General features: G+C 39.6%; 1 protein-coding gene across 1 annotated transcript in view; it reads left to right on the plus strand.

Moving 5' to 3' along the window:
- MALRD1 (MAM and LDL receptor class A domain containing 1) overlaps positions 1–14,123 on the plus strand; it is a gene marked incomplete at both ends in the record, with an annotated part of 328,396 nt that overhangs the window by 66,026 nt on the left and 248,247 nt on the right. The window contains 3 exons of the mRNA XM_082329648.1: positions 65–222; positions 10,188–10,280; positions 12,485–12,692. Of these exons, the coding sequence (XP_082185774.1) occupies positions 65–222; positions 10,188–10,280; positions 12,485–12,692 (459 nt within the window). The remainder of the gene's footprint in view (positions 1–64; positions 223–10,187; positions 10,281–12,484; positions 12,693–14,123) is intronic.

Consider the following 14,123-nt stretch of genomic DNA (forward strand, 5'->3'; position numbering starts at 1 on the left):
CATAGACTGAGAAAAAAAAATGTTTTGTGAAAAAGTGCACCTTTTTTTTTTTATTATTTTTCAGGCCATTCTGAGTGGTTAGAAGCTAATGACAACGCATTATATGAAAGCGCATATCTTAACAGCTCCATGTGTCATTGCTCCAGCAAGAATTGCCATTTTCAGTTTCATTACTCCATGGCAGATAGCAGTGTTCTCAAGGTGGTACTGTTTACTAATCAGGTAAGAAGAAGCATGCATTCATTTTCAAAGGGTAAAGATACGGCAGTGCAGGTGTTACCAGCCAAAATGCAAGGAAATATGCCTGCTAACATATGCCTGCCCCCTAAGTTATTTTGTGCAAAACAGTAATTTGGTATAGTTCCACTGATCTATGCAATTGTAAAACCTGGGTATTTGCCATCTCAGCTATAAACTAATTTGATGGGTGAATGTTCTGCAATAAGAATTCAAGGACAAACCCCAGCTATTACAAAATTAAATAATTTGGGGATTTCAGAGGAAAAATCTATAGTAACAGGTTTTCTAGCCTTCACATTCTGGAAATGGGCAAATAAGTGCTTTTCTCTGTGGAGACACAGAAAAAAGGAAAGTTCCTGGCTCAGGATATCTGGAAAGCTCTTGCTTAGCCACCTGATTTGCTTTGCCCATGTTTTAGAGCAGTAATTTTCCTATTCTTCTACCTATTAGTAGATAAAATAGCTATGTTAAACTGAAACACAAATGCTAGTTGAGCAATGATAACTATTTCCATCTTTCTTACCTCCCTTGCCTTGTGGAATCTTTCCGCTATTAGAATGTTCCCTTTTGAAATTCTTGTTTAATAACTTAATATTGATGCTATTGTACTGCTACTTAATGAAAGCAAGAGCAATACAGCTGGTCTCATTAAGTTAATGGCTCTCATATCATGATGTTGGAGTTGAATTATTATCACCCAACAATACAAGTATTTAAAAAGACAAATCCAATTCATTCACAAAGATAAGATGCAAAAAAACCTGAAGTGTAACACTGCCAAGGGGTCTAAATATAGGAACAGGTAATGGAAATACCTTATTTCTTTCCCACTGTGTCTTCAAGTATTCATGAAAACAACTCCAGGCTCTTGCTCATTTTTCATTTATAAAAGGGGATAGTTGTATTTTTCTATGACCCATTACTGTATCAGGGAATTGTAACATAATCAATGTTCTGGTCAGAATGCATGGAGATTTGTGCCATTGTACTTGCCAATAAATTCCCAGGTATGATGCCTATGGCAACTTTGAGACAGAATAGGAATGGTGATTTCAGTGGTTCACCTAAGTAGCATCAATGGACTCGATTTAAGAGTTTTCTTTCCCTGAAAACAGAGCAAATGATGTAAGCCAAAAACATGAGAGAACTGGCATTTGAGTTCCCATAGAATTGGGAGCTTAAATTGAATTAATTGATGAACGGTTTCTTACATATGCATTAGAAGAACATTTTTGGCAGTTATTACATCAGTTCAGTCTACTCTGTTTCCACAACTTCTCTTAGCACTTTGATGTTTTAGTTACTGAATTTCTCCTTCAGTCAGAATTGTATTTATTGCACATAGACTTATTTAAAGCTGCTATGAGTTACTCGTACTGCAAAATTTGCTACAAGAAACTTCAGAAATATAAGCATGCTATGTCCCAGCACCAACAGGCCTGATGCAAATGGAAACTGGATTACATTTAATGTACAGTTTCAGTACTGTTCTTAGAGGACAAGCACCACAGATGTTGCAAATGTATCCCTAGCCTTCCTGACCTTTTCAACAGAGAGGCCAAAGATGAGTGAACGTATTTTCTAATATAGACATTATGACATCAGTTGGAAGACAGGGAATTTAAATTGCTCTTGGATATGAAGAAGGATAGGGAAAATGGACTCTTTTTGTCAACAGTGACCTGTTGTTGACTTATATTTAACTTGCAGTCCATGATGATCTGCAGCTTCTCCTATTTAATTGCTGACTTAGCAAAGTTGCTCTTCATTCAACACTACTGCATTTGATCATTTGAGTTTTCTTTCCTAAGTATGATTCATGTGTCTTTGAACTTTGTGTTATTGGTTTGAAACTGATTTTATAGAGAGATGATTTTAAATTCTAATTATGTCCTTCAGAGTGCTTGTAATTCCTCCCAATTTAGTTATCCACCTTTTTTTAAAAAAATTTATATTTCATTCCACTATCCAAACAGGTAGTCAGCACTATAATTATGTCAGGCCCTGGAGCAGACATATGCACAGCCCTATTATCATTTTCTTTTAGTTTGATAGAAAACTATTGACAGCTCCTCTTTTAAATAAGGTTGCCCTCCTATTTGTACACCTATTTTACAGTAATTCCATCTGCACCAAATCTCCTCAATCTGCCTAAAGAATGTCCTACAAGACTATGTTAGAAGCCTTAATAAAGTAATTTCTACGTTTTCAAGGTTGTTTACTATGAAAAAAAAAAAAATACACTGACTGAATGTGACTTACTTCTCATCAGAAGCAGCTAATGTAGGTTTCTCACTTTCTAATTCTCTAGCTGCTTACAAGATTATTGTTAGCAATTTGTTCCAGTGCCTTACGAGTTGTCAACTTTCAGCTGGTTGGTTATAGTTGCATAGTCTTTATTTTTCCCTTAACTGTAATATATATCCTTTGTTCTCCAAGTTCTCTAGTTTTCCACATGTTCTCCTCAGGTTCTCAGATTTAGTTGCTGATAGTAAGATATTCCTTCCATTATGTAACTTTTAGTTAAAAGTTCTTGATTCCCTTCCAGTTTCAGTACTTCTGGCTTATATATATTTGTAATATTGTTCTATTCTTGTCCGTGTTTGCCTTCACATTTGGCAATATTAAATATCTTTACTAACAAAATATTAACAATATTAAATGTCTATTGACTGATAAATTTTAAACTTTTCTGTGAAAACTGAAACCAACGAAGATAATGTTGAGTTTAGTCTACTATTCGCCATTCAGTACTAGCTCATTCCTTCCATTAAGTAGTGGGCTTATACGTCTTGCTTTTATATTCTTAATCTTTACATCTTGTATGGCTTACAAAACAGATGGAAATAATAATAAAAGAGAATTTCAGCTGATGTTTACATGTACAAGCCTATTTGTACCGTAATGCACTAACATTTCTGTAAGTGTTCAGCAACACTTGCAAAAACCATGAAAGTACACTCCTCTGTAGAAGTTAGAGGTGATCCATTAATCATTGTGGGGGACCAAATAAGCTTTTCTTCCAAATTACTCTCTGAAATGAAAGAAGAAGGGACAAAATGATCAGTGCTGTTGTACAGCAGTGAATGTATCTGTAGACAAATGTCAAAAATAAAAAAAAAAAGTATTTTATAAATGGAGTTGATAAGAAAAAGTCATGATTGTCTCTTCCATCCTTCAAATCTGAGTAGTGTTATCTCAAAAAGACATTGCAGGGGAACAAAACAATTCTTGCCCATTTTAGCTTTACAAAAAATTGTTTGTAGATAGTAATGTATCACAATAAGGGGAATAGAGTGAAGGTATTTTGAGCAACTGCTCCCTTGCATCATCAAAATAAATCTTGAGGGGAAAGTACTGGAAAAGCAATACATTCAACATTTTAAAGAAGACTAGAGACTCAAGGAATGTGCTAGAGGGGTTAACCCATTTGTACCAAAGAGGTGGAAGAATCTGACAAGCAGGATGAATACTACAGAGAAAACATTGCGAGGAATGGAAATAATATTATTGGCTTATTAGAGCTGTATAAAATCAGAGGGTAATGTCTGTTGCATGGAACAATCTGAATCTGTATTCTCTCAGTGCCAGGAGGCACACAAGGCGCGAACATCGTTCTTCCACTTCGATCGGTCTGCGGCTGCGTGCTCTGGAGTCCCAAGGGCCACAGCGCAGTCTTTTGTTGGTTTTTTCCTCAAGACATGACCGATCCAGTTCCATCTCCTCCTCCTCACTTCATTACTGATTTTCTCCATCTCCGAGTTGATGCTCATCATTTCTGCAACTTTTTATTTATTTTTTTTTTCTGGGAGGAGGTAGTTGGCCTCCTGCCCAACCCCCATGACTTGGAGGGCCAGTGGTTTTTCTGTCAGGGTGGCCTTCCCTTAGGCTGCGTTGGTTCGCGGCACCTTCTTCAATTTTATCCGGTGCACCCTCCAGAGAGGGATCCCCTATCCACCACCCAGGGGACGCACTTTCTAGCCGTGCAGCCCCAGCCGAAGGTGCATGGAACAATAGCCAGTTTAAAAAGTTGTTACATCTGAGGTGATGTACAGCTTTCAGTGTAAAAAAAAAAAACCTAGAAAGTCTGGATATTGGCACATGCACAGAAAACTCAAGTTTACTGCTACAAGCTGTTTTTATTAAAATGAATTGGGGAGAAAGATGGTCATGGGGATGGGTATCAAAGCTGTTAATTGAATGTTAACAAAATTATAGTATCCAGATACATTCAATCAAATAAACAGCAAATGTAGAGTGTTCTCACAAGGAATACAAATGTGTTTGGAGGGTTTGTATATGTACATGTGGGGGAATATGCGCATGCCCAGATACATTAACTAAAACATTTCTAAAAGAAGACACTTAACCGCAGGCTATGCTTTTAATCTGTCATGCAGTATGGTTCTTAGTACATCATCCTTTTCTGTGTCATATGTGGCTATTGTAGGCTAATAATGTTAATAGATTTTCTTTGGGAGCTGAATTATTTAGCAAAATGAAGCAAGTTTTATGCAGGATGAAGTGTCCTTTACATTGAAAGACTTTTGCTGAATATCTATCACATGAATAAGTTGACCAATACTTATATCCTATACTGATGTGGAAACTCACAGATGACTTTTATTTCTGAAATTAAGTGTATGTCATGTGGTTTATCCAAATTTGAGCTGTTATGTCATTTAGAGTTTGGAATTAGGGTATTGGTTTTGCCCTGTCTTGCAGTTTTCCAAAACTGATCTTTGAACACATATTCAATAGAGATTTAGTCTTCTAACTTTGTTAATGTGTCATAATACTTGAAGCCTTGGTAGGAAAAGAGCATAAGTAATTGGCTACTCATCACAAATCATATCAGTATTGTTCTGTTGGCTCAGCCTTTCTGTCTATCACGCAGTAGACAGCATCTTGCTCATCTTTTTTATATTGCAAGACAGGAAAAAAGACAACTGTCCTTGTCTATAGTATTGATAACAGTTCACATACCTATCATATCCCCTTTTATTCGTCTCCTGTAAGTTGAACTTTTCATAACCTTTCAATTTCTCTCCATACAAGAGACTTTCCATTTCTCTTATCCTGCTTCACATCTTTTTCTGAACTGCCTCTAATTCTGTAATATCCTCTGTGGAAAAGGTATGACAAGTACTTTGCACAGTATTCTAAATGGAGTCTCACTATTGATTCTTGTAATGGTAAGTCTGTTTGTATGTACAGCCTATATTAACTTTTCTTACATTTTTTTCTGTCTTTCTGGTTTTACTCTATTTTGGCGTTGATTCTTGAAAAGATTTTATTTAGGAATATAAAGTTCACATTACTACATTTCTATTCTTTATACTGGCCTTGGCATGTTCCAGTTAGGATCATGGCCAGAAGCAGAATGAGCATGAGCTGGTTTTGTCAGATTATTGAATGAAAAGGGCTTGGAGTGCTTGCATAAAGGGAGCCTTACCTTCATCTGACGCGTCCACCCAGACAGATCTGGTAAGAAAAGAAACATCAGTACAGGCAGTAGGTTGCAGCAAGTGCCCAAACCCTTCCCCTGATGAAGAGGTAAGTACCTGTATAAGGTGCGCACAGGTCGATGATCTGTTACATCAGGTGGCCAAACTGCAGGAAACAGTCAAAAGGCTGTGCAGTATTAGAGGAGCCAAGGCAGAGATAGGTGGATTCAGAACCATGTTCCTGTGGCAAACACCACTGAGAATGAGGCACCTTGGACCCTTGTGACTCACAAAAGCAGTACTCCACATCAACCTGCACCCTCCACCATCAAAATCAAAAACAGATATGAAGCCTTAACAGCTGAGGACACCCATGAGCAAGGCCTGCAAAGCCCCCTCCAAGGGGAAACTGTACCAGCAACACACAGTGGACACCATAAAAAGAAACAACGAGTACTCTCTGTTGAAGGGTACTGAGGCACCTATCTGCCGACCTGACAGGGAGTTACGAGAGGAATGCTGCCTTCCAGGAGCTAAGGTTCAAGACGTGGCCGAGAGGGTACCACAAATCATCAAGAAAACGGATTATCATCCATTTTTACTATTTCATGTAGGCATGAACGACACTGAAAGCCAAAACCTGGGTAAAATCAAGGAAGACTTTCAAGCCCTGGGGGTGCAAGTGAAAAACATTGGTGCCCAGGTTATCTTTTCCTCCATTTTGCCAGTTCGAGGGAAGGGGGTAGCCAGAAACAGGCGCATAATGCATGTCAACTCCTGGCTACGTGGCTGGTGCCGTTGTGAGGGTTTTGGCTTTTACAACAATGAGGCATTCTTCGATGACTATAACATGCTAGGGAGGGATGGAATCCACCTGTCTAGAAGGGGCAAGGGAATCTTCAGCAACAGGCTGGCTAACTTGGTGAGGCGGGCTTTAAACTGAAGGACTCGGGGGGTGGGGTCCAAAACAGAAACGCTCATGCTACCACATCCAACTGGGAAGTAAGTCAGGCCAACCAGAGCGGCGACGGATGTTCCTTAGCTGTCTCCCAAGATGTGTACCAGAGGAGCAACCACCTCAAGTGTATGTATACAAATGCACACAGTCTGGGAAACAAACTGGAGGAACTGGAGCTCCGTGCCCAGTCAGAAGGTTATGATATCATAGGAGTAACTGAGACATGGTGGGACAACTCACATGACTGGGGAATCACGATGGACAGTTACAGGCTGTTTCGCAAAGACAGGCAGGGAAAAAGAGGTGGAGGAGTCACACTCTATATTAAGGAAAATCTTGAATGTATCAAAGTCAACTACGGTGATTGTGAGTGCTCTATTGAATGCCCCTGGGTTAAAATCAGAGGGTTTGTCTCCAAGCAGGACCTTAGAGTGGGCATCTGCTACCGACCCCCAAACCACGATGATAAAGCCGATGAAGCAATATTTGGGACGCTAAGGTAAGCTTCTGGTCAACAGAACCTAGTTCTCATGGGTGGCTTCAACTACCCAGATATTTGCTGGAAGAACAATACAGCAGCTCGCATGTCATCCATCAAGATCCTGGAATGCATAGAGGACTGTTCCTCTTACAAATGTTAGATGTGCCAACCAGGAAGGAGGCACTACTGGACCTGCTATTCACAAACCAAGAAAACCTGCTCTGTAATATCTCAGTCAGTAACAACCTTGGCTGCAGTGATCACAATATTGTGGAGTTCGGGATCCAGCTGAGCATGCTGAAGGGTAGCACCAAGACAAGGGTTCCAGATTTTAGAAGAGCAAACTTCAGCTCACTCAGAGCTCAGTTGGGAGGGATTCCATGGGAAGCTTCCATGGAGGATAAAGGAGCCAGTGAGTGCTGGGAGTTCTTCAAGAATGCTCTCTTGGAAGCACAAAACCAGTTTATGCCCTATAAAAGAAAAGGAAGTAAGGGGAGCAAGAGACCCCCTTGGCTCAACCACGAGCTCCTGGGTCTGCTTAAAACCAAGAGAGATGCATACCAGAGATGGAGAAGTGGAAGATTGTCCACTGAGAACTACAAGGGCATTGCCAGAGTGTGAAGAGATGCAGTTAGAAAGGCAAAAGGTCAACTTGAATTGGAACTGGCCAGAGACGTCAAAAATAACAAGAAAGGGTTCTTCCGATATGTAAGTTGCAAGCAGAAACAAAAGGAAAGCATAGTCCCACTGTTAAACAGTAGAGGTGAATCAGTCACCAACAATGCTGAAAAGGCAGAGGTTCTCAACACCTTCTTCACCTCTGTCTTTACCAACACTGTTGGATCCCAGGCACTGGGAACGAAAATCCAGGAGGATCAAAACATAGACCCACCATCAGTGATGAAGGAGTTAGTATGCGAATTATTACAGGAGCTCGACCCCTACAAATCGATGGGCCCTGACGCCATCCACCCGAGCGTGTTGAGAGCTGGCTGATGTCATTGTGGGGCCACTCTCTGTAATCTTTGAGAAGTCGTGAAGATCAGGGGATGTCCCAGAGGACTGGAGGAAGGCAAATGTTACCCCTATCTACAAGAAGGGCTCAAGGGAGGATCCAGGTAATTATAGGCCCATCAGTCTTACTTCAATCCCTGGGAAAGTCATGGAATGGATCCTCCTGGGAGCCATCACGAGTCAAATGAAGCACATGATTGGGAAAAGCCAACACGGCTTCACAAAAGGCAGATCGTGCCTGACAAATCTGGTGGCCTTCTATGATAAAGTGACCTGCTCGGTTGGCATGGGGCGAGCTGTCGATGTTGTCTACCTGGACTTCTCCAAGGCCTTCAATACAGTTCCCCACGGCCTCCTCCTGGAGAAACTGATGCGTTATGGCCTGGGCAAGTGGTCTGTGCAGTGGGTGAGGAATTGGCTGACAGGCTGCACCCAAAGGGGGGTGGTAAATGGCTCTTTTTCAAACTGGCAACCTGTCACAAGTGGGGTCCCCCAGGGATCGATATTGGGCCTAACGCTATTCAGTATCTTCATAAGTCATCTGGATAACGGGATCAAGTGTAGCCTGGTGAAGTTCACAGATAACACCGTATTGAGTGGGGAAGTAGACACTCTGGAAGGCAGAGCCACCCTGCAGGAAGATCTGGATAGGCTGGAAGAGTGGGCTAACAAGAACCTTATGAAGTTTAACAAAGACAAGTGTAAGGTCTTGCACCTGGGAAAACATAATCCAGGAGTGCAGCCCAGACTGGGATCCACCTGGCTGGAGAGCAGCTCCGTGGAAAGGGACCTGGGGGTCCTGGCGGAGAGGAAGCTCCACATGAGTGAACCGTGTCCCGCTGTGGCCAAGAAGGCCAATAGGATGCTGGGTTGTATCAAAAGGGGCATCACCAGTAGAGATAAATAAGTCATTATCCCACTCTATTCAGCGCTTGTCAGGCCACACCAGGAACACTGTGTACAGCTCTGGTCCCCGTTATACAAAAAAGATGTAGACAGGCTGGAGGGGGTCCAGAGAAGGGCCACCAAGATGCTCAAGGGTCTGGGAAGCCTGCTGTATGAGGATAGGCAGAGAGATCTGGGTTTGTTTGGCCTTGAGAAAAGGAGGCTTAGAGGTGAGCTCATCACCATGTACCAGTACTTAAAGGGGAGCTACAAAGAAGATAGAGACTCCCTTTTTACAAGGAGTCACATGGTGAGGACAAGGGGTAATGGGTACAAGTTCCTCCCAGGGAGATTCCGATTGGACACGAGAGGTAAATTTTTCACAATGAGAACAGTCAACCATTGCAATAATCTCCCCAGGGAAGTGGTTGACTCTGCTATGCTGAACATGTTTAAGACTCAGCTGGACATGGTGCTGGGCCATCTTGTCTAGATTGTGCTAGAAAGGTTGGACCAAATGATCCTTGAGGTCCCTTCCAACCTGGTGTTCTATGATTCTATAATTCTGTGATTACTATATTTGGTAGTCTCGCTGTTATCCTTAGGAGGTGGAGTGAAAATGGGGATTGAGGTAACTCAAAACATGACTAGGACTTATTAGGTAGTACTCTGCCTGCCTGCTTTATGGATTTAAAAAAAGTTTTTAGCAGAGTTGATAGGGTAATTTTGACAGACCCCAAATTCGGTTCTAAGAAAACTAATTCTAATTATAACACAACATAGTATAAACTATGTTAGTATAAACAGTTATTTATGAAAAAGCAACTAATGTAGAGAGCACCATGGAAACATATTGTTAAATTCAGCAATAACATGGCTTAATTTACATATTAATTCACTTTAATTCTGCCAAACTGACTCCTGAAAATTATATGATTAGCCTGTTTAATCACAGTAAACATGTCTTGTTTTGCCTCTCTCCCATAGAGCTCAGTGCAAAGATTGCAAATGAATATGTGAAGCTGTATTTCCTCACATAGAGAAAGTTTGTACATAGTGGTTGTTTGGCTAGGATATGTAAAGATTGAGGACAAAAATTGGCTTTGATAACTTACAAAGGAACAAAAATTAGCTTTATAACATCGTATTCTATATTTTACAGGAGGAACATATCTTGTGGGAAACCAACATCATGACTAAGAAGGAATGGGTCAAAGTGGATATACAGCTACCAACAGGGCTAGACAAATTAAAGGTATGAAAGAAAAAAGCGTGTGCTCAATTTTTGAAAATGCTTTACCTTATTGTTTATAAAGCTTCTAGGAAACTTAAAAATTTGTTAAAATTATTTGTATCCTGAGTGGCTTGCTGTTCTTTGTTGTTTCAATGTGGATAAAACTGGTTATAGCTCAACAAAACATCTATACAAACATCATGTGTTGAAGCAGCTGGTCATTAATAACATGCAAGAAAATGAATACAATTCTCACCATATTTTAGGTAGTCAGATATCTGAGTCCATCTCAGGTATTACCAACTCATTTAAGTGAGATGATGTATATTATGTTTGTGGGATTTCAGTGGAATGATGTAAACCAGTAATTGTGAGAAAATATCTTTCCCTTGAATTTGCAGGCATAGAGAAGAATGCAAATTTGCATCTACTTAATTCTTAAATTAATTTACAAGTTTCTATTTTAATTAATTTTACATTTACAATTATTTTTCATAATTCTGTAAATAACCATCGTATTTTACTGTCTCAACAATCACCTGAAAATGTAATCTCTGTGAAAGGACAAAGACTAAGCCCACTGCAGGCAATGACGTTTTGATATATATTAGAACGAATGCATTTCAACAAGCTAGTAGGTTATAAGTACCTGTTGTTGCCTGTCTCTCCTTTTCCCACAAGGACAAGTGTGAATAAACAACCAGATGTGTAATAAGATTATCTATAGTATCTAAAAATAAATAAACAAAAGGCTGCTGAAGTTGTATGTATACATGTAGAAAGCAAACCCTATGCATTCTTTGTACAAAGACAGCAAGGATCACTTGTGCTTAGGGAAGGAAAGATACTATCTTTAATTATGTGACTATGTAATGTTTTTAGCATAACATTCTGCTGTTTGAACTGGTAGAGAATGGATCGTATTAGAAGGCTTTTGACATTTGAAGAAATTGTCTCTAGTGGAAGATAATGACATATATCATTCTTATTTCTTAGAAAGAAAAATGCCTCTTGAGATTTCACTCCAACCTAATTCCCAGGCTCTGGGGAGCATGTCAGGGCCTTCTGCTTATGCCCCAAATCACGTCTGTTCTATTTTCCTTCTGCTTTGTCTGAAACTCCTGTCCAGCTTTCCTTCCACTGTGCTTTCTGCCTCTTGCACATGATTACTGTCTCACACTCTGGCTATGTCCCAGCCTGTCAAAACCCACAACTCCGTTTTTAATTTGTGCCTCCAACTCCTGCTCTTGTCTCTCAGTGCTTTCTGTCATTGCCATCTTCATATTTCTGATGAACCCAAGCTTGCTTCCTCCTGTCTGCTCCTTTAGCTCAGGTAAAAGAAACTTGGAGACCATAAGTGGGGTAATCTCCTCGCTTCAAGACCCAGTAGAGTGGGCTCCACAGTGGCCAGGAGCAAGATGTTCTTCTGAAACTTCATTGCTCTAAATCAACTTGTGTAAAATCTGGTCAGCACAAGGGAACTCTGTAGGAGAGAGAAATGCTCCTTGAATCTCTATGTCTATGCCAATAGCAGTGAAATAAACAGGGCCAGGGCACAGGCCCAAGAATTGCCATGTGATAAGCCATATAATTAAAACATTAGCATGGTCCTTAGCAAGGTTTTGACTCAAGCAAATTGGCCATGTCCCAGACAGTGCCTGAAACAATTCAAGGATTACCAGCAGGCAGGGACCAATCTTACTGCATAGACTGGATGCAGCCATCTTATCTTAAGCAGTGAAAGAGATATCGGTTGTTAAGCTATGCTGTTTCAATTGGTGTTCAAGGACTGTCCCTAACCCATTTTATTCACCTCTGAGTGTAACCAGAATTTTTTCTCTTGGGCATCTGCAAAATGAGGTTCTGAATAGACTTCAGAGCAGAAGAGTCTTTAGGATGTTACATTTCAGGTCACTCTTCTAAAGCACAAAGGCATTGCAACTTTTTAGTCAAATGGCTATAAGATTAGGAGTTTTTCTTTAAAATAGGCTTCTACTTAACTTCATTCTTGGAATTTGTCAAACTATTTTAGCTGAAAATTTTCAGAAAATTCAACCTGAGTTAGTCATACAAAATTTCAACTTCCGATTTGAAATTTATCATGGTTTTGTAATGGAAAGTACCCAGTGCTTTTTACACATAGGTCATTACTGTTTTATGAAAATAAAAATCAGTTTCTCTCTGTTGTCTGTTAATGCAAATATTTTAACTGTAACAATCCACAGCTTATGTTTAAAGGAACAGTCGAGAGCAGGGCAGGTTTCATCTGTCTGAATAGCATCCAGCTCTTGGACACTACACCATCAGAGCCACCAGGTTTCTGCTCCTTAGAAGAATTCATCTGCACTGATGGGCAGTCCACGGAGCCTGGCTCAGCCTGTGACTCTCACCCAGATTGTTCTGACGGCAGTGATGAAGATCCAGCAGCCTGCTGTAAGTGGTTTGTCTCGCTTTAGAAGGACATTGTGCTGAAGAGTATTGTGAAACCTAAAAAGGTCTATCCAAGAAATGGCTAAAAAACTTATTTATTATTTATGTGGTTTCTTTCTCCTAGAATATTTAATGATGTACAGGTTAGTGACAGTGTTCATTACATTTTCTGTCATGCATTTTTCTCCTTCCTGTTGCTTTCTATTTCTCTGTCTGGCCTCATCAATATGTTTTGGATCCAGATAATAATAATAAGTGTCTGCAGAAACGCAACATTTTGCATATTTTTTCTTACATGTATTCCCTACATAAAACATTTATAACCTCTACTTCCCTAATTTGAGAGGGACTGAAATCTGCCTTGGGGTTTGTTGTTTGAAGACCTTTCTAATTTAGATTGTCTATGAGTTATTGTCAGAAAATTCATTAGGTGACATGGTATTTGCATGGTGATTCAAATCACCATACAAATCAGCTACAGTTCAGTAGCTATATTTTTGTCATGATATTTTCAATTGAAGGTAACTTTGCTTAGAAGCCACAGTTTCTACTGTACAATCAAGAGAAAAAAATAATTAAAATTACTGGAAGATGTCTCCAATAATTCTGAAACATTTTAGAGTTCCATGTGAAAGTAGCTTTAGAGAATCTATTCATTCTAAAATTAATACCATACAGCATGCATCTATATGTATGTTTGCCTGTGGTAGTAACACTTAACTGGGTGTTATAGATGAAAACTGTGCACATATTTCAGATATTGGTAATGATATACATTGCTGCTGGGAGGTGGAAATTAAAACTTTTAGTGTCACTCGGGATCACAGGATGAAGGACACTGGTAATGTTTTATTTTCAAATTTCATAAGAAAACTTTAGGAACTATTTGTGACTACGAGGTTTTTTTAAGTCACAGTCTGAACCTTTAATTTTTTCCATCACTTAAACAGTCATGCAGGAGCTATCTCTGAAATGAGTAATATGCACAAATGTTGAAATTACATTTTAAATAGGAAGGTTTATACTGTTGTATCTCTGGGAGGAGTCTAAGCCGACATTAAAGTCTATAGGGGATTCCTCTTTGACATCTGTTTTCCTTTTTTACAAGACTTGACGCTATGCTGCTAGTTCTGTGTGTGTACTGGTAGGAGTGCAGAGTCTCCTCTCATTAGGAAGGGGGATGGAATGAAAGTGAATAGTATTTTACAAATTGCACTTTATTTCTCAGCGATTTAGTGTTCCTATTTTAGTAACAATATGAGAGAACTGTGGTGAATAATGACTGAGAATATAGAATAATTTTAAGATTTAAAAGGAGGATGAAAAATAATTGTCCCAGTTGAAGGGTAGCTTTTAATAGTACTACACAAAGTGAAAATAAAGACAACTCTAAAGACTTATAGGCAATTATATTTTGCATGCAATGCATTACAC

The sequence above is a fragment of the Platalea leucorodia genome (assembly GCF_965183815.1).
Source record: "Platalea leucorodia genome assembly, chromosome: 1".
NCBI classification, from domain to species: domain Eukaryota; kingdom Metazoa; phylum Chordata; class Aves; order Pelecaniformes; family Threskiornithidae; genus Platalea; species Platalea leucorodia.